Source organism: Sorex fumeus, unplaced genomic scaffold (assembly GCF_029834395.1).
Source record: "Sorex fumeus unplaced genomic scaffold, SorFum_2.1 ptg000128l, whole genome shotgun sequence".
Classification (NCBI taxonomy): domain Eukaryota; kingdom Metazoa; phylum Chordata; class Mammalia; order Eulipotyphla; family Soricidae; genus Sorex; species Sorex fumeus.
In genome coordinates, this window is record NW_026606185.1 from 21,982,977 (window position 1) to 22,003,639 (window position 20,663).

The 20,663-nt window shown below is 45.7% G+C and overlaps 1 protein-coding gene across 2 annotated transcripts in view; it reads left to right on the forward strand.

Moving 5' to 3' along the window:
- LPIN2 (lipin 2) overlaps window positions 1–20,663 on the forward strand; it is an 85,208-nt gene extending 64,545 nt beyond the window's left edge. For both annotated transcript variants that reach the window (XM_056137947.1, XM_056137946.1), the window contains exons 7-20: window positions 695–1,040; window positions 3,907–4,006; window positions 6,595–6,782; window positions 8,837–8,930; window positions 9,278–9,347; window positions 11,882–11,971; window positions 13,032–13,114; window positions 13,735–13,879; window positions 14,604–14,752; window positions 15,147–15,233; window positions 16,318–16,470; window positions 17,141–17,255; window positions 17,777–17,880; window positions 18,098–20,663. In XM_056137947.1, the coding sequence (XP_055993922.1) occupies window positions 695–1,040; window positions 3,907–4,006; window positions 6,595–6,782; window positions 8,837–8,930; window positions 9,278–9,347; window positions 11,882–11,971; window positions 13,032–13,114; window positions 13,735–13,879; window positions 14,604–14,752; window positions 15,147–15,233; window positions 16,318–16,470; window positions 17,141–17,255; window positions 17,777–17,880; window positions 18,098–18,242 (1,869 nt within the window). In that variant the 3' untranslated portion in view covers window positions 18,243–20,663. The remainder of the gene's footprint in view (window positions 1–694; window positions 1,041–3,906; window positions 4,007–6,594; window positions 6,783–8,836; window positions 8,931–9,277; window positions 9,348–11,881; window positions 11,972–13,031; window positions 13,115–13,734; window positions 13,880–14,603; window positions 14,753–15,146; window positions 15,234–16,317; window positions 16,471–17,140; window positions 17,256–17,776; window positions 17,881–18,097) is intronic.

The window sequence follows — 20,663 nt, forward strand, 5'->3', positions numbered from 1 at the left end:
ATAAATCAATATATGTACTTTTTGCTACCTCATAATGAAAGAAGAAATAATTTGAACATTTGTATTTTCCCTTTTAGTTTCTGAAAATTGTCATACTTATTTATTCCTCTCCAGTGTTAACTCTTCATAGTAGGCAACATCTAACAAATTTTTTTAACAAAATAACAATTTTTTTCACTTCTTAAATATTTTACATTTAGAATAGATTTAATGAGTTCATGGATGCGTTAATAATGATTACATTTAGCAGCATTCAGATTAAGAAATAGAACATAATAAACAGCTTTACAAGTTGGGGTTTTTTTTTTATTTACTTGGGGGGAGGTTTTGGGCCGCAGGGTATTCATACTCATAGCTCTGTGCTTAGGGATCACTTCTGGTGGAGTTTAGGGAACCATATGGAATGCTAGAGATCAACCCGGTTGGACCGGCAAGGACCTAAACTGCTGGACTCTCTCTCTAGCTCCAGAGATTTGACTTTTACAGCCGGAGCAATAGTACAAGAAGTAGGGCATTTGCCTTGCATGTGGCCTCCCCACAGCACCCGGCACCCCTTGTCATCCCCCGAGCATGGCCAAGAGTAATTCTTGAGCGCAGAGCCAGGAATAACCCCTGATCATTGCTGGGTATGGCCCCAAAGAAGGAAAGAAAGAAAAGAAAAGTTTGATTTTTAAACTGTTCAACCTTTTTCTAGGTCAGCAAAAGAGAGAAACCTGCTGATCATCATCCTAGGACAGCTACAATTACACCATCGGAAAATACCCATTTTCGGGTAATTCCCCCTGAAGACAACCTCATTAGTGAAGTTGAAGATCGTTTTATGGAAGAAACCGTCTGTACCATAGTGAAACCCAAACCCAGAGCCCTGTGTAAGCAGATGAGTGATGCGGCTCCTGCAGCAGACCCGCTTGAATGCCCCCCGGAGCCACCTCTGATTTCATCTATGTTAGATGTGGACAACTTGCCTGCCCCGTCCCTTGTGGAGGCACCCTCGGACTCAAAACCAGCAGCTAAAGTAGACTCGCCATCCAAGAAGAAAGGTAACTGCCTCATTCATGCCTTTGCGTGTTTAAGTTTAGACAGTAAGTTCCTTGGGTCTCTTTCATATACCGTGTGGTGGCTATTCTTGGTCTTTGTCCTCTATGCACTACCCTGTGTGCAGTGGTGTGGTGTCCCCACAGAGAGCAAATGTCTCTGCTTTTACTCTGTCAACTGTCAGTGTTTGTGTACTATTTTGGATTTTTCATTTTTTTTTTTCATTTCATCATCCTGTTAATCGTCGATTGCCTCGAGCAGGCCCCAGTAACGTCTCTTTCATCCTAGCACTGAGATTATATTCACGGCTCTTTAGGAGAATGAGACCCATCATTGTTACTGGTATTTGGCATATTTGGTAGGCCACGGGGAGTTTGCCAGACTCTGCCCTGTGGGCAGGCCACATTCGATAGCCTGCGAGTTTGTCCAAAGTAGGAATCTGATAAGATGTTGCGCGGCCGCAAATGCGGCCGCGCGGTTCCGGGATCTGGATTTTATAGTCTCTGAGTCTTGGCCGCTGATGGGATTAGGAAGAATTTATGTTTTTGCCACACTTGGCAGTGCTCAGGGCTTACACATTTGCTATCTGATCATGTGCCATGGCCTTTCTATTTATGGAAACAAAATTTTACCTACTGGTACTCATTGTCATATATAGTCAGTTGGCTTCCTTTTAAAAAAATTTTTTTAATTGAATCATCATGAGATACGCAGTTACAAAGTTGTTAGTGATTGGGTTTCAGTCATACAATATTCCAACACCCATCCCTTCACCAGTGTACATTTCCCACCACCAATGTCCCCAGTTTCCCTCCCCCGAACCCCAACAGGCAATTTTCTTCTCTCTCTGTCTCTCCTGCTCTCTCTCACTCTCTCTCTTGTTCTTGCTCTCTCTCTCATTCTTGCTCTCTCTCTCTCTGTGTCCCCTCTCCCCCCTCCTGTCCCTTCTCTCCACTCTCTCTCTGCTCATCTCTGTCTGTCTGTCTGTCTGTCTGTCTGTCTCTCTCTCTCTCTCTCCCCCCCCCTCCTCTCTGCCCTCTCTCTCCTCTTTCCTCTCCCCTTCCCACCCACCTCTTTTGGCATTATGGTTTGCACTATAGGTCCGAAAGGTTATCATGCTTACCTACTTTTAGCACTTACTTCTTGTTCAGAGTGATCATTTCCAACTATCCTTGTAGTGGTCCCTTCTCTATCCTAACTGCCCTCTGCCCCCACCACTTGTGACAAGCTTCCAACCATGGACCAGTCCTCCTGGCCCTTGTTTCTACTGACCTTGGGTATTAATTTCATATTGTGTTTTTTCCCTCTCTCTCTCTGACACATTTTACTCAGCATGATACTCTCCATGTCCATCCATGTATAGACTTGCTTCATTTAAAAAAAAAAATGCAACCACCAGGACCACACTGTAGTTCTAGGGTTGGAATATATGCTTTGCATGAAGAAGTTCTGTGTTTGATCTCCAGCACTACATGGCCCCCCAAGCTCCATCCAAGCGTAGTGCCCCCACAGATATAAATTAAAAGAATCCTAATAACAAAGGTTAGAGACTAAAAACTGATTTTATATATGTTTACTACCAGCATAGACCTCCAGGCTCCCTCAGAAATAATATATTTTTTTAAAGAATTGATTGCCAGGGTGCTTGCACCAAACTTGATCCTCCAACTGTGGTGACTCTGCTCTTGTGAGGTGGCACCCAGAGCCCCATACATCCAGAGCTACGGCGGCAGACCTCAAACCACACTACCTCTCCTGTCTGTTTGCTTCCATTTCTGTGATACTGACCAAGGCTAGTTGGCGTGCATACTCTCTCACTTTCTGGGTGTATCTAATAGGTTTTTTGAGAAATAGGAATCTCTGTTTCCTTAAATTTGAAGATAGTATCTTGTAAATCTGGTGCATGTTTTACATATTTTTGACACATTCCTCTCTCCCATGAGGTCAAGTGCTTGCTAACCACAGGACAGTGATGTCCACCAGAGTGGGCAATGCTGACTTAGAGGCTTGATTAGATTTGAGTTAAATGTTTTTTATCACTTAAAGATGACTTTATTGGTATTGGGTATTTAATATTGTATCACATTAATACCCCACTATTTGCGATGGTAATGTAAAACCAGTTAAGGTATTAACTGCTAGATTTATTCCTTATTCAGGCTTTGTCCTTTTACAGTCAGAAGGGAATGCCCAGCAGCACCTTAGCACACAATACTATTCAAACAGCATTAATAATTGCAGTGTTGGTATAATGCTAAATTTCCCATTGTTTGACATGGATAATGAACTGAACACAAGTGAAAGCATTGTCACCTTTAAAAATAAAACCCAAAGAAAAAGAAAAAAATGTAATTAGTAAAGCCCAGTTTGAATCATCACGAATCACGACCATCCTGTTATTCACCGATTGCCTCGAGCAGACCCCAGTAACGTCTCCTTCATCCTAGCCCTGAGGTTATATTCAAGGCTCTTCAGGAGAATGAGACCTATCATTGTTACTGGTATGTGGCATATTGGGTACGGCACGGGGAGTTTGCGAGATTCTGCCGTGTGGGCAGGCTACATTCGGTAGCCTGCCAGTTTGTCCAAAGTAGGAATGAGATAATAAGATGTCATAATAAGATGTAGCGCGGCCGCATTCGCCGTGCAGTTCCGGGAGCAGGTTTTTATAGTCTCTGAGTTTTGGCCGTTGATGGGATTACATGGTGCCAGGGGGCCAGTTGGTGGGTGTGACCCCCGCCTACTGGAATATGGAGGATCTGGATTTGAATCATGATCTGTTTTATTTTTTTTGCAAACCTTTATTTTCCTATGAGTTGTAAACAAGGAATAATTAAGTTTTTGTCTTTTTTTTTTATCTTGTAAAAACAGGTGTCCATAAAAGAAGTCAACACCAGGGGCCTGATGATATTTATCTAGATGACTTAAAGGCTCTGGAACCTGAAGTAGCAGCACTCTATTTCCCTAAAAGGTAGTTATATCTTCCGTGTATATTGAATAACAAATTAACTCTGAAATATGCAAGCTAATTCTTTGGCAAAACATCTCTGATTTAAAAAAAAATAAAAGGACTAGGAAGATGGTGTCCTTTGACTAAACTGGATAATCACTTACTATTTTGAAAAATGCCAAAATTACGCATTTTTGACTTCATTGATTTGAAACTACTAAATTTGCCACTGTCTTTATGAAAACTATTCATTCTCATTCAAAGAGCTAGACTGGTTAAATCTGCATAAGGGATATCAGAGGATATGTCCTATAGCACTTACCGCAGTTATTAATGCCTGTGCAGTATGCTTGTAGACTTTTGTCAGAATTTGTTTTCAGATATTGTTTTTAAAGTTTTATTGGAAAGTACTCTGAGGTACTGTCCCCAACAGTACTCTGGGACCTGGAAGCTACCCCCAGTGAGGCTGAGGGGGAGCAAACAGTGTCAGAGCATGCAGCTGAGCTCTGCATTGTGTCACTGTTGTGGAATTGTGCCCTGCAGAGTCTGTGTATCCTCCAGGTAGTTAGAGGTTGCATTGGTTGTTAGGATAAATTGTTAATAAAGCTTAAGGCCTATGTTGTATATGATACTATATCTTGTATTTGAAAATTGCCAAGAGTAGATCTTTAAAAATTTTCATCTCAAGGGGTCTGATTCGGAGCTGGAGCTAATTTTGTAAGAGTAATTTTGTACACAATGGACAGTTGGTAGAGTGTTTGCTTTGCACACAGCAGACCCAGGTTGGATCCTTGGCACCCCATATGGTCCCTCAAACCCTGCTAGGAGAATCCCTGAGCATAGGTGGGTATGGGTCCAAAACAAAAAAAAGGGGGTGGGGGGTCTGGTTATCCAAGGATCAGATTTACCCACCACACCAATGTAAGAAAAGTTTTGCTTCTTTACATTGTCTTTGGCTTGTTCATCATTTCTAATGAGGAGAATATTATTGGTCCAATTAATCTCAATATTGGAGTACAGGAGTGTACATTGCTATGAAAAGAAAAAATTCCAAAAAACCTGATCTTTATTGGCAAATCCAAAGTACAGTTCTGAAACTCATTTCTGTGTGCCACAGCTATACTCTGCTGCCACCTACTGCTCTGATTTGAATCTTTCCCTTAAGAACACAACTTTACTAAAAACACTGGTCACAAACATTACTAAATACACTGGCTGTTTTCATAAAGTAATTTGAAATTCTAGAAAAAGAGGTCCTGAACCTTTTGGTCTACTGTCCCCTTTTCAAAAGAAAAATAATAAGACTCCTAGAAAGTTCCCCTCTCTAATTGAACAGAGAATTGAACAGAAACTATTGCCACCCCACTGAACTGTTCCAGTCCCACGTCCTGCTCTCCAGGAGGGGTGGCCAGCGTCCTCTGGTGTGCTTGATTGGTTTCACAGAGTGCTGTTTATCCGGTGTGAGGATTGAGGGACTTCCAGTGCCTTTTGGAGGGGTTGGGTGGTATTGTTTGGTTTTGGAGGGGTCTCACAAAAAGAGCTCAGGAGGCCCAGAGCCTGTCCATTGCTTTTCTGCCAGCCAATGGGCCATACCTGATTGAAGAGGACTGTGTGGTTCTAGGGGTTGAACCGGGCTTGGCTGCACTCGAGGCATGCACTGCACTTTTTTCCAAACCCTGTACTTTTTGTTTTTGTCGCAGAGTTATATCCATTACAAAAAAATAGGATGACCTTCTATGCTTTAGCTACTCAAACCAAGAACACTGACAAGCCTCATCTTTTGTCCACCCCTTACACTAGTGCATCAACCACTGCTCGAAGTACTTCTGCTTCATCTCTTCATCTCTCAGTGCAGTGCTCTTCCTGGGGATTCCTCCTTAGAATCTTCTCTTTACTTTCTTCCTGTGATATAACAGGTGGATTAAGAAATGTCTTGTTTCTAAAGCATAATGTAGCCTTGAACTATAATTATTTTTTACACGATGTATATAGTATCGTAGCTTTTTTTTAGGAAGTTAGTAATTTCCAAATACCACATTTTTCTTCATTACCCTAGTTTGGGGTTTTCTTTTGCAGGGGCTTGGAGGATAACTCCCAAGCAAGCTCTCAGGATCTCCAGGGTCCCCTCAGGATGCTCCTTGTCCATCAGATGGGTGGGACTACAATTGATTGCTGAGGTTGTGAAGGGCTATGGGCTCCAGACCCTCCCTGCAGTCTCCAGACTACCCCTGCAGTGCTGGAATGGGGCCATGTGGGGCTGGGCATCAGATTGGCATCAGCCCCATGCAAGGCATACATCCTAATCCCCTTCCTGCCTTCCAGCCCCATGCGTTTCTCCAATTAAAGTCATAAAGGCCATAGTTGAAATGTTTATGTAATTGTGAACTCAGTGTTGTGATTTTTTTTTATGACATGAATGTGTTCACAGTTCATTTCTCACTCTTGCTATTGGCTTGTGTAGAAGTCCTTTATGATCCAGTTTTAAACACTGAGAAAGATTGTCTGCTATGAAGTTTCTGTTTCAAGGTGGCTGAGCTATATCTAGTCCAGAGCAGAGAATACAAGAAGTCATGACAAGACAAATCTTTTCTCCCACCTCCTTCCTGCAGTGAATCCGACCCTGGCTCCAGGCAGTGGCCTGAGTCGGACACATTCTCTGGCTCCCAGTCCCCACAGTCTGTGGGCAGTGCCGCAGCTGACAGTGGCACCGAGTGCCTCTCGGATTCTGCCATGGACTTGCCGGACGTCACCCTCTCCCTCTGTGGGGGCCTCAGTGAGAATGGAGAAATCTCTAAAGGTAACTTACACTCACCTGTCATGGCCTGGCTGAAACCTCCTGCTGACCCTCAGGCACTGTGTTCCTAGCCTTGTATAGTAGCAGCTCCAGGTCACTGGCCCCTCATTTAGGTGCCGGGAGGCTCTCACTTCCTGGCAGAAGGTTGAGTCTTGGGCTGCCCTGCTGGCCCGTATTTGGATTTGGACAGTGTTCATTTCTGTCTGTAAAGTCATTGAAATATTTGTGAGACTGGGGTCAGGGTGCCCTCCTCAACAGCACGGGGCCTTGGCTGTGAGGGCAGAGGTTAAGCATACGAACTTCCCTATCCTGGAGTACCTGATCACATTGGCTGAAAAGTAGAAGGAACTGCTACTCTGTTTCGAATTTGATGATTAGCCTAGAAGAATCAAAAGTCAAGTTGCTCAAGAACCAGGGGGGAGGAGGGGTCACTACATAACACATAGGCCCTCGTGTGGGTTTAAGACCATTGTGTGTGTGTGTATGTGTGTGTATGTGTGTGTGTGTGTGTGTGTGTGTATCCCAAATTCCTCTGCCTTTTTCACCTTCCCTTCTCAGTGAAACTCTCACTAATATGTCTCAGTTGGTCTGCTGGTTCTGGTATAATTTTCTACTATGGGAAAGCTTTTTTTTTTTTCCCCTCATAACCAGCATCTTTTTTTTCCTTTTCTTGCCCTCAGCATGGGCTGGTTCCCTCATCCCTGATTTTTCCTTTTAGCATCACAAGATGCTCATTATGCCTCTTTCTTATCCCTGTCTTATTTCTTGTTTATTTTCTGCAAGAAATTGTGATGATCAGGGTCTTTATACAGGGACAAAATTAAGTAGGTTATATTCTAATTCTCCTGTGTCCTCACTTAGGAAAAAAAATGACTACAAGGAATGGAAAAATGCAATGTATATAAAATACAAAATTTGCACGATAGCACAGCGGGTAGGGCGTTCGCCTTACACGCGGCCAACATGGCCGACCCGAGTTCGATTCCTCCGCCCCTCTCGGAGAGCCCGGCAAGCTACCGAGAGTATTCGATATGCCAGACACAGTAACAACAAAGTCTCCAATGGAGACGTTACTGGGCCCGCTCGAGCAAATCGACGATCAACGGGAGGGCCTTTACCTTTACCTTTTATTCTTTCAGTAAAAGATAACAGTCTGGTAGAGATTGTTCCTGGAGGAGTCGGAATTTAAAAAAAAAGTAAAAAAAAAGCTTACTGCTTGTGAGGGCAAGTCAGAGTAGTAAAGATTACTCGAGGTCTGGGTCTGCAGATTTAAGAAGAGACTCCAGAAGTACATGCAGACTCTACTTTTTCTGTAAGAACTCGGAGTTTATTACTCAAGACCCTGTACTCAACGTGTGTTTCCCCAAGCACTTGTCAAGTTCTCTAAGCGGCGTAGTGTGGGCCCGGAGCTGTAAGACTGGGGACCCTGCCTTGTTAGGAGGTTGTCTGCCAGCAGTTTGTTCCTTTGATAAGGAAATGTAATTTTAGTTCCAGTCTGTGTGTTGCTACCCCTCTCCAACCACATCTCTAGTCTTATTTTCTGAAAAATCGCTAGCATGTCCCTTTCTTTTATATTTTGAACCTGGATGAGCTATGGAGAATGAGAAGGAAGAATAGAAAAAAATTGTTCCTTTATATACTAAAAGTATATATATGTATATCTGATACTTTACTTTTGATGTATGTCTTATTTTTTTTTAAGTTTGTTTCATAGTCCCTTAAATGTAAGGATTGTCACTGTCCTCCCATTGTTCATCAATTTGCTCGAGCGGGCCCAGTAACGTCTCCATTGGAGACTTTGTTGTTACTGTGTTTGGCATATCGGATACGTCACGGGTAACTTGCCAGGCTTTACAATGAGGGCAAGATACTCTCGGTAGCTTGCCGGGCTCTCCGAGAGGGGCAGAGGAATCGAACTCGGGTCGGCCATGTTGGCTGCATGCAAGGCGAATGAATGCCCTACCTGCTGTGCTATCGTTCCAGCCTAAATGTCAGGATTATTTTGATAAAATATAGGAATTTGTGTAATCTCTAATCAAATTAATTATCATTTGCAGAAAAATTCATGGAACATATTATTACTTACCATGAGTTTGCAGAAAATCCTGGGCTTATAGACAATCCTAACCTTGTGATTCGGATCTATAACCGGTAAGTACTTTACTTTTGCGAGTTTTTTTCCCAAGTACTGCTTTTAATAATGAGAGTTTCTCTTGCTGTACAGTAAGCTAATGATTTTGAAGTGAAAGGCAAGCCTTTATTTTCAGAGGAAGCACTGCAGTGTTACTTGTATTCTGCTTCTGTTCAGAGAAATCTGCTTGAAGCAGAAGTGTTTTATGTAACAAAAATTGAGCTGATGATCCTTTTACTGAAAATAACAAAGGAATAAAGGGGTTTTATTGTTTCTACTTCTCTTTTTGTGTGTGTCTCCCTTTCCACTACTGTCTTATCTCTTGCTCTCTCCTCTTATGATTTTATATGATTTTTATTCCTCACAGTTACTATAACTGGGCTCTGGCTGCTCCCATGATCCTCAGCTTGCAAGTATTCCAGAAAAGTCTGCCAAAGGTGAGGTGACCCACCATTTGTTGATCTTCTGACTCATCTACAGTGTATTAGGTTTTTAAAAAAAAAAAATGTACATATTTCTTAACTGGTTTTTATTCAAGTTTTAGTTTAATATTATAAAATGAATTTAATATTTTTAAAAATTCAATAATTCTGTGTGCCCACTCAAGTGATACCATGCACAAAATCTTGAAAATAAGCTAGGTTATTCATCTTTGTCATTTTTTTCTTCTACACACATATATAGTTTTGGGGGGGTGGTGATTTTTTAAACTGTTTCTATTGAGGTACTGGGATTTGCAGTATTGTTACTCATTTTTCATGATATATCATTCCAACACCACACCCACCACCAAAAAGACCGATTCCCTTCAACTCCCACATGTAAGCTCAGTTCTTGTCTTGAAGACAAAATCATCAGTTTTTTTGTCTTGACGACAAAATCTTTAGTTCTGATGGCTTTGGCCATTTGAATTTTTTGGGGGGGTGCGGTTGTCGCACTCAGTGTGTACAGGGTTACTCCTGCTTCTGCACTCAGAAATTACTCCTGGTGGTGCTTGGGGAACCATATGAGATGCCAGAGATTGAATCCAGGTCAGCTACGTGCAAGGCAAACCCCCTACCTGTTCTACTACTGCACCGTCCCCAGACTTTGACCATTTGTGTCCCCTTCCTAAATTCTTCTTTATCCATATTGGGCTAGATCTCTCACTCTTTTTTTTTAATGCTGGAGGTGATGAACCTACACACATAGGTAAACAGAACTAAGTAAACTGGAATTCTACAAAATTGTAAATCATTGTAAATGATACTTATAAATTATCATTGTAAATGATAAATTATTTAAAAAATTAGAAGCGATCTTTCTTGTAGGATAACACTCTTTTGTCCTTCCTCAGGTAGCTTAGGTTTGTCAGGTCACACCCATCTAAAGAACACTGAACTTGTATTGTAAGCAATGTCCTTTCTGTGTGGACACAGGAAGACAGTTAATATTATGCTTTGTAACTTGGGAGTTGATTGACTCCGAATAATATTTACTCCTGGGCATCTGATTTCTTGACTCAGTTGCCCTTAGTTCCTAGCACCCCAAAAGCAGGGTCCTGACGAGGGACTGAATGGACCCAGGGCAAGCAGTGAGCTACCCTGGCATCGAAATGGGCCAGGCCAAAGAGCCACGATACTCAACTATAAGTTGAGGGCATGATCATGGACAAATGCTGTCATAATCCAAAAGTAAGTAACGACGAGACTAGGACCCTACTGGAGCTAGTAAGATTAACCTGGCCTGAGGACTGCGAAATGTATAGTGAGATGTTCTCAGGAAGAACCAAACTAAATTTATATCTCTTACTGTGCTCATACAGAATGACATTGCTAGAAATATTAGAAGTAGATTTATTACAACTATTTAAGTAGATTACTAACTGAAGGAAGAACACACCCTTGTTGGGATCCCACCCTTGGGTGCATCTCCTAGTAATCTGAAGTAATCTCTGTAGATGAGATTTTATCCTTGAGTTAATCTCCTGGAGGAGTGGTCTTACCTCTCTTTGTTGATTCGTCAGTATTCAACCCACCTTTATGTCACCGCCTTATGTGACTGCTATATAAACTAAGACGTAAGCTCGGAAAAGGGGTGAGAAGTGAGAGAGCTCGGGCTCCAGAGATCCAGAGTCAGAGCCAGAAGGAGAGGGTTTCCAAGACTGGGGCCCAGGAGAGAAGGAGGCAGAGAAAGACAGGAGTGAAGAGGATTGGAATAAACTGCTATTGATATAGACCGGCCTGGCCCCCGTTTTTTCTTCCGTCTGCCCTTGGCCAACAGCCGTTCCTATCCAGGCCACACACAGTGGCTCAAGAGCACCAAACGCAGGCGGTGAAACAGTGCCGTCCAGTGAGCCCGTGAACATACAACCTTCGGCGTGATAAGATTTTACACTTTCTTACAAGTATAATTTTTTTAAATTCATACCATAATTCTGTGCTAATATATTTTACAATTTACATGAAATAGATCCTACAAATGCAAAACTTAATAAGAATGAAGTAAGTTAAGAATAGTTTAAGGGGAAGGGAAGGAGCAGATAGGGCATGTGCCTTGCTGAGCATTGCAGGGTGTGCTCCCCCCAACCAAAAAAAAAAACCCAAAAGCAACAAAAATTTAAAGGGAAAAATCTAAATAGGAGAATATAGAAGCATTAAAGACTGTTTTCTCTTAAGAGAGGAAGTATTGACATTGGTTCCATCAGTTGAAGCCATGGCTAAGCATTCTAGCTGGTCCTCATGAGAATCACAATTCTAAGGGCAGAAAATTGACCACAGCCTGCACTACATGGCTGAACTGAGTTGTTCCTGCACTGCACGGCCAGCAGGTTCCACTGCAAAGAAGGACACTGGCCAGTGTTCAGAGGTCAGGGCTCTCCAGCATTGTTCACTGTCTGTGGCCAAGCACCCTCCTGTGGGCTGATGGTAGGAAGGAGTCCAGTGATGCTCACCATCGGATTGCTAGACTAATCCACGCTGATTGTTTCTAGGCCACAGTTGAGTCCTGGGTCAAAGATAAGATGCCAAAGAAATCTGGACGCTGGTGGTTTTGGCGTAAAAGAGAAAACATGACCAAACAGGTAAGACGCACAGGGATGATTACTGCCATGGGAGAAGCAAGCCCCCCTGCCCCACTCCACACGCATACAACTGTTGCTGTTTTGTTGGTCAAACCTAGTGGAGCCAGGGATTGGACCCAGAGCCTCATATGTAGGCAGGTGCTTTTTCCTTGAGGACCTTGAGTATTTCCCTTCCCTTGAGTATTTCATTAATTTAAAAAATCGTTTCCCCTAGCCAGTCTGGTTGTCTCTAATGCCCATGTATAACAGTCACCGTTTTCTAATAACTCCTGCACTACAGGTACTGTGTAGATTCCTAACACGCTTCGCCCTTTACCTTCACCTAACAGTAGAGATGTGTGAATTCTCACTTCACTGGTAAGAAGACAGTCACTGTCTATATTATGACTGAAACCCAGTCACAAACAACTTTGTAACTCTGTATCTCACAGTGATTCAATTGTTTTTAATTTTTTTTTAAGCAACAGGCACATGTTGGTCAAGTGCCTGACCAAGGACGCCTGACCAGTGAGGGCTATTGCTGGGGTTTGATTTGGAATCTGACTGGGAAGTCTGTTCTCTCCACCTTCTGTGTCTCCTCCCAGATAGAAACCCAGACTTGCTGCCCTCGTGCAGCAGTGGCACAGTCCCTCCCTGCTCCAATCCCTGTTGGCCCTGGGTCCCCTACTTCCAGACTTGAAGGGGTGCTCTTTCTATTTATTTGTCTTGACCGGGAGCGGCCATTCCCATGGTCCTGGGGATCATGGAGTGCAGGGACTGATTCCTTCATGCAGAATGTTAGCTCTGGGCCTTTGTGCCAAATCCCCACCTCAGAATGTTGCTCCTTGTAACTGTTTTCTGCATTGCAGCATAAGATTTCTCTCAAGCTTCCTTGCTTGTCAAGCCAGAGAAAGCAGTTTTTCTTCCTGAAAAGTTTTGTTTTGTTTTAATCTACATACATACCTGTTTATTTCTTTTCCCACGATGTCAAAGATCAAACTCTGAGGAGGGCTTCTGATGAATTTGCTGCATGTCTGCAGAGTAAGGAATTATGCGCTTTGCCATGATTATCTTGTTCTAGCTGCCGGAGGCCAAGGAAGGGAAATCTGAAGTGCCACCAGCTAGTGAGCTGCAGCCCAGTGAGAAGGAGCCAGCCAGTGGCAGGTGAGGCATGTCCTTCCACTTCGGCTACTCGAGGTGGCTCCAAGTTCAAGTTGACTTGAGCAACTTTAATCCTTAGTTGAAAGTCACTCTCACCTAAGAAGACCTAAGGAAATTCATGGCAGTAAGGCATTCTTTCACGTCAGTCGTGGCTGATAACATCTGCTTTTCTAAGACTGGTTTTCAGCAGATAGGAGTAAGGCTTACCGAGCACTGTGCTCCCATCCCAGAAACGCCCTCTCAGGTGCCCAAACGGAGGCCTTGGGGAGGGGGAGAGGGCCCTCGAGGCACACACATGTGTGCAGTTCCTATGCTCTGTTTCCCACTGTGTGCTCTCCCTGCTCTCCACTGTGTGCTGTTCCTGTGCTCTCACTTCCCCGCTGTCAGGCTCACAGGGGAGAGACTATGAAGGATATCAGAGACGGGAGTGGGATTTCTTCTGGGTTAAAGTAGCTTGAGAGGAGCAGAGTGTCCTTATTTTACTGGGCACCGTAAATAGCCAGACTTTAGCTGAGGAAGCGAGTGTCCTGTCAGAGCAGGTATAGCCTGGAGCTGAGCCTCGGTGATGGTTCTCATCGGACCTAAGCTGCTGCCTCTTCAGTCACTGATTCTGTGTTGAATAGGCCAGCCGAGGATGACTCATCAAGTGACGACGGCTCACAGGAACTGGAAGAATCCATCAAAGTGGACCCTGCACCCACTGAGCCCCCGAGTCACAGCAGTGCCACCTCCTATAAGAAGTCACTGCGACTCTCGTCAGAGCAGATCGTGAGTCTCTGTGCATGTGCTTCCCCAGCTGTGTGTGGCCTTGTCTTCTCATCACGGACTATTGTCCGCACCCAGGAGCACTGGGGTCACCTGAGCACAGGCACTCAGACCTCCTGCCTCGGTCTTCGGGAGTGAACTGAAGAAATGGGTCTTATCCCCCTGGTCCCTGAGGACTCTTACACTGCTGTCCCAGCCCCAGCCCCTGGCTATCTCGGGGATCCACTCGAGAGAACAGACATTGTCTCACTTTCCTGTTGATTGCCCACTCCCTGGTTTTCCCCCTTTATCCATGTGAGTTGGTCTTGAAGGGGGAGCAGGGAGATTGTGTGAAGGGGCGCAGGTCAAAGACTTTCTCAGCACAGCTGAGCCCGGCCGACACTGGCCGATAAGGCCAAGACTGCACTGCGCTGGGCTGCGTGGGCCCTGGGACACGCTTCCAGTGTGTGAATTTTCTCACACTGCCACCCTCTGTTTCCAGCTGCTTTGCTTTGCTTTTAGTCTAAGTTATGTTTATATAATTCTTCCCATTCTCTGTGCGTTCACTCAGATATTAGATTTCAGCTTCGGAGCCTTTTTACTTCATGTTACATCGTTAACAGCATCTCAGTTACTGCATATTATTGGGAAGTGTGACTTTTAATTGTGCATATAATTCATCAGGGATGGGCCATTCAATTTCAAACCTCTCCCTCAAGTGTTTTTCCTCTTTATCATACTACAAAAGGCAAAACTGAAACTGCAGGATGGACCCAATGATGTTGTATTTAGTATCACAACCCAGTATCAAGGTACCTGCCGCTGTGCTGGCACCATTTACCTGTGGAACTGGAATGACAAGATCATCATTTCCGACATCGATGGGACAATTACCAAGTAAGCAGGAGCTCATGAACACTTGCCTTGGCCACCAATGAGTCTTTCTCAGAAACTCCCATCCGTAAAAGGATGGAGTAGATGAGTGCAGCTTTACAAGTATAAAGTCAAAAATAACTTTCGGAAAAACCTAGTTACTTAACCACCAACTTCTGATGTTTGAAAACAAAGCTGTGGAGAGTAGGGAGGGGAACAGGGTGATGGGGATTGAATTCTCTCTGGAATGCTCATCTGGCTCCTGCCACCGCATCACTGTGGCACAGGCCCTGGTGAAATGGCTTCATAGAGCCTCCCTGTCCCTCCTCCATTTTGGGCAGCTGGTGTTTAACCAGATAGGAAACACTTGGCTTCATGTGCTTATTTCCTGATGCCTTTTCCTATTTCTGCCCCTCAGGTCTGATGCTCTGGGACAGATTCTTCCCCAGCTGGGTAAAGACTGGACTCATCAGGGAATCGCAAAGCTCTACCATTCCATCAATGAGTAGGTATCTGGCTGTCCTGTGCGTGTGACCTGGCCCTTCTAGATCCTCTTCCCCATCCCTTTGGAGCTTCACACAAAGAAAAGTGCAGCCGCTGTTAGGAAAGCAGACTGTGTGCCTGGCATTGCCATGTTTGTGTTTCTTTATATGGGTAGTACATGGCATGCCTGATGGAAAACAGTGCTGTGAAACATACAAGCCCAAGTGAATTGCCGAATTTCATTAAGCATTAGTTGAGAATGACATTGTACGAAAATGGTCAGTTACCCAAGTATAATTTTTTTCTTTTCTTTTTGGGCCACACCCGATGATGCTCAGGGGTTACTCCTGACTCTGCACTCAGGAATCACTCCTGGTAGTGCTTGGGGGACCATATAGGATGCCAGGAATCGAACCCAGGTCGGCCGCGTGCAAGGCAAACATCCTCCCCACTGTGCTGTCGCTCCGGCCCCCCAAGTATAATTTTGCTCCAGTTTTACAGAACAATCTCTAGTCTTCAGACCCTTTTTATAATATATTTCCTTTGTAGGAGGTAATTTAAAGGAGGTTCAGGATCCTTTTATTGTGGGGATGGGGAATATGTTCTTTACTATGACTTTATGAACTCTATCCTAAAAGTATATCAAAACTTCCACATTTAGAATAATCTGTAGTTGTGTAAACCCCCAGTTTCCCCATGATATTTTTCCATGGAAGGTGAGTTCTATTTCAGTTTTTCTGTTAAATTCAAAAAAATTTTTTATAGAAAATGATAGAAAATATATTTGGATCTTTTCAAAGAAAAATGCCCCATTTTCCCTTCAGCCACACGGTGTTGGAGTGTGGCACAGCAGTAGAGCACCCGTGTGATGCCCCAGGTTCCATCTCCAGAACTTAAACTCTAAGTGGGACCAGAGTAATCGTACAGCAGGCAGAGTGCTTGCTTCTCGTGCTTGCACAATCCCCAGCATCACATATGGTCCCCCAGAGCCCACCAGGAGTAATCCCTGAGTGCTGAGCCAGGAGGGATCCTTGAGCAAAACCAGTTGTGGCCCAAAAAACAAAATGAAACGAAGGCACCTGGACAGAAGATGTGTTCTCTTTTAGAAATGGCTACAAGTTTCTGTACTGCTCTGCCCGTGCCATCGGCATGGCCGACATGACACGGGGCTACCTTCACTGGGTCAACGACAAGGGCACCATCCTGCCCCGAGGCCCCCTGATGCTGTCGCCCAGCAGCCTGTTTTCTGCCTTCCACAGGTATGTGTGGTGGATACTGGGATGGGGCGCAGGTACAGATTCATCAGGGGTTTGTGTCTCTCAGCGCCTTACCGGGCCTGTGTCAGACATAGTGAAAATAAAGCACGATGTGTAACTCTTCTCCTTCCCTAAATCCTGTCACTCACAGTTTTCTAGTTACCAGGTTGGCCAAGAAGGAGAAAGAAATACAGCCAGCTCGCAAGAAGTCATTTTGTGTTTGTTTTTAATTAGGGTGCTTATGAGTATTAAAATGTTTGCAGGAATCACATACTCTAAAGGAAAGAGAGAGCAAAAGGGAATGCCCTGCCGCAGAGGCAGGGTGGGGGGAGGATGGGGTTGGGAGTGGGAGGGTTACTGGGAACATTGGTGGTAGAGAATGGGCACTGGTGGAGAGATGGGTACTTGATCATTGTATAACCCAAGCACGAAAGTTTGTAAGTCTACAACTGTACCCCATGGTGTTTCAGTAATAAAAATTAAATTTAAAAAAAGTTTGAGGCATACCAAACCAGGTAGATGAAACAGAACTTTTCAAGTGACAAACATTCTTTTGAAAGTGAAAATAAAATCACAATTCTAATTTAAAAAAAAAAAAAAGTTTGCAGGACCATGCAGCAGGGAAAACCCTTTATTTTTAATTTGGTGATTGTATTCCCCCCTCCCCCCCTAGGGAAGTGATAGAAAAGAAGCCAGAGAAGTTCAAAATTGAGTGTCTGAATGATATCAAGAATCTTTTTGTCCCGTCCAAGCAGCCCTTCTATGCTGCCTTTGGAAACCGTCCAAATGTAAGTGTCTTCACACATTCTGACATGCGCGAGACTCAGAAAGGCACTTCTGACGGGGCTGCGCACCAGCAGCCTGATAGACAAAACTAGGGTTCTGCTAAGTCATTTTTCACTTTATTCCAAGTATCAGTAGCAATCAGGGGAATCCTTGAGGGTGGGTCAGAATATTGGCATGAGGAAAGAGCCCTCTGTTCCCACTGCTCCAACTCTGTCTCTCCAGATGGTTCTGTCCTGGCTCTTAGACAGTTCTGAGAATGCGTGTTCTAAGCAGTTCAAAGCGGTGTCCCAGCATTCACCCAGGAGCCCAAGTGCTCCCCCCTGACCAGTGCTCCCCACTTGCTCTCCCAGAGGAGCCACTGAAGCTCCAAAGGTGCTGCCCACTGACCCCTGATGAGCAGGGGGGCCTGAGCACACTCCAGGGCTTCCCGTACCTCTGTCATTCCTCTGGCTCACCAGGGGCCCGAGAAGCATTTTGCAGTGCTCGTGACCTAATGGCTGCTGCCTGGTCCCTTCTGTTTCAGGATGTGTACGCTTATACACAGGTTGGGGTTCCAGACTGCAGAATATTCACCGTGAACCCCAAGGGTGAATTAATCCAAGAAAGGACGAAAGGAAACAAATCATCGTAAGTGCATCCTCCTTTCCCAGTCGGCGTGGACAGACTGGGAGGCTCCTGCCTTTGGAGACCCCTTTGCCTGGAGTCTCCCCCCGGCAGGCTCGCAGGCCATTGTAGCCCGGGCGGGGGGCAGGGGGCCAGGCTGTGCCAGGGAAAGGCCCGCTGCTCTGGTCCCCGCAGCCTGTGTGCAGAGACACAGCTCGTGGTCTCTCCCCGGCCCCCCTAGGTACCACCGACTGAGCGAGCTTGTGGAGCACGTCTTCCCGCTGCTCAACAAGGAGCAGAATTCTGCCTTCCCGTGCCCTGAGTTCAGCTCCTTCTGCTACTGGCGGGAGCCCATCCCCAAAGTGGACCTGTACGACCTGGCTTGAGGCACAGCAGCTCCGTGAGGTGCTGGGTCACCCGTCCCACCACAGGGAAGAGGACTGACACTTCTGCTGGACAGAGGACTGGACGCACGCTGACACCCTGGCACCAGCTTGGTGGGGGCAGGAACAGGGCCAGCTCCTGGATTGGAAGCCGCCACATCCCTCTTCTTTCCAGCTCTGCAGCTTGGTTGGGGTCCGCGGCTCGGGGCCTGCAGGGACAGCGTGGGGAGCTTGTGTGCCGGGTGCTCCTTGAATTGCGTGCTTGAAAAGGATGGAACAGGAAATCATGCATGGGCCAAAGCAGTGCACCGAGTAAAGTGTTCTTTCCACTGGGCAGTTGAGAGTATTTCTCTCGGAAACCCGGCCTTCCTTCAGGAGGGTGCTGTCCACGGAACTGCGCTGCACTGGCCAGCGGCAGGTTCACACCCCCTGCGCACGGTTCTCTGTGGCCTCCCCTGCCACCCTAAAATGGGACGCTGACCCCCAGGGTTGCTGGCCCCAGCCCCTTCGGCTGTGGCCTTCTCTGACTATGCACTGCTGGAGGCCCTTCTTGGATGTAGTTGGCAGGAACAGATCTTACAGGGTAACCGTGATGTCCGAGGGGCCAGTTCTAGCCGCCGGCTAAACCACAGCACAAGATTGTGCTTTCAGGGGAGCCAGGGAAATGCTGGTGGGCAGTTGAGTCCTAGAAGAGTCTTTCTCTGACCCCTGCCTGCCACTCATTGTCCCTACCTGATGATCGGCCAGCTGCACGCAGCCGCAGACAGCACTGGGGCAGGCTGTGGCCTCTAGGCCCTCCAGGGTATTGAGAACCAGGAATTCCAGGCCAGGTGTTGATGGCCACCTGGGCAGAGAGGTTGGAGGCTGCCAGAGGACCACAGATGACCAGGCTTAGGTCTTCAATGTGGGGAGAGAGGGGAGAACCAGGCTTCAGCTATGGCCCACACTTTGGAGCATTCCCCCTCCCCTCTGCCTTCCTCTCCGTGCACGGGGGCCCGTCTCATGCTGTCAGGTGCCCCCCAGCCCCCTGAGAAGCCAGCAGTTGGGAGTGGTGATTGTTGCAGTCAAGAGTGCTAGAGACCCCACACGTTTCTGGGAGTCAGGGGAGGATCAGTTTCTAAAAGCTTCTTCCAGGGCAGTGGTGGGAAGTGCCCCGAGGGGACCTAGCAGGCACCTTGTCTCAGGGCCCCCAGTGCACCTGAACTTCCTGTGCTCCACCCCAGTGTCGCCGCTGGGCTCCTGACCTCTGTATCACGGGAGGTACTCTCCATACCCTGCTCCCTTTTAGGTGTCCTCTGGAGGGTCTCACTCACTTCTTTCTTGTTCTTGATGAACTCTTCTCCCCAGCCTGGTGACCCCGGTTGCCTAAGCCCGAATCATGGGACCCCAACCTTTGTCCCTATGTCCAGAAGCACTATCCTGTGTCATTTTGTCTCTGCACATTGATCCAGTGGGTACATATGCTAATTAACATGAATCGTTTTCCTTATTTAAAGGAGTTCCTCTTGCTGAAAGTAGATGATTACTATTACTATAGTGTTATGAAAGTATTGTTTGTGCTGAAAATTCATTGCCATTTGGTACAAATGACGTTTGTTCTTTCTGTGAAAGAGAGATGACCGTGAGTGTGTTTGTACACAGACCCTCCCGGCAGCCAGCTCGGAAGAGGAAGCCTGTGCTCTGGGCGCCAGGCACGAGGGCAAGCAGAGCAGGCTCTGGAAGGTGTTCTCCCCATGCCGTGTCCCACATTCCAGTGCCCCCTCCTGACTTTACCATGTGCCTCCATGTCCGTGCTCCGGGCTTTGCAGCTGGGGGGTCAGCACACACACACTCAGCCCGTGTAAGCGCTGCATCAGTTGAGCTAAGAGACATCCGTGTAGCTCTCAGAAACTCACTTGAGTTCTGGCCTCAGAGCTGCCAGCAAACCACACAGGATGTGCATGGCCCTAAGGATGTGTCCAAGAAGGTGCAGGCAAGGCCTTTAAAAAGTAGGTAGAAAGTCCATGCTTTCTTGTTCTGCAAGTTGGCCAGAAGAGAATGCTGCAGGGAGCTCCGTCTGCCTTGCCCGGTGTCACCCTGGGCTCCCTGGGACGCTGTTTCACCCAGCTCAGCACTCTCAGTTTGATGGAGTTTTTCTTTAAGTGCTCTCTCCAGGTGGAAATGACTTTTTGAAGGGTTTGTTTCAGTGAGAAATGGAGTGGGGAACTTTGCTCTTTTAATTTAATGATTACAGTCTTTGATGAAGTATTTGATTATTAGCAACCTCACTAATAAGTTTTAAGTTGTCAGAAATTAATTGTAACACCGGTTCAATACTCTTAGTTATGGCAGAGACGGTTGTCTTAAAATGAATGGTTCATTTTTTGGTGCAGTGTTTGATGTTCAAAACAAAATGTTACAACAATAAATAAACATAAAGCAACA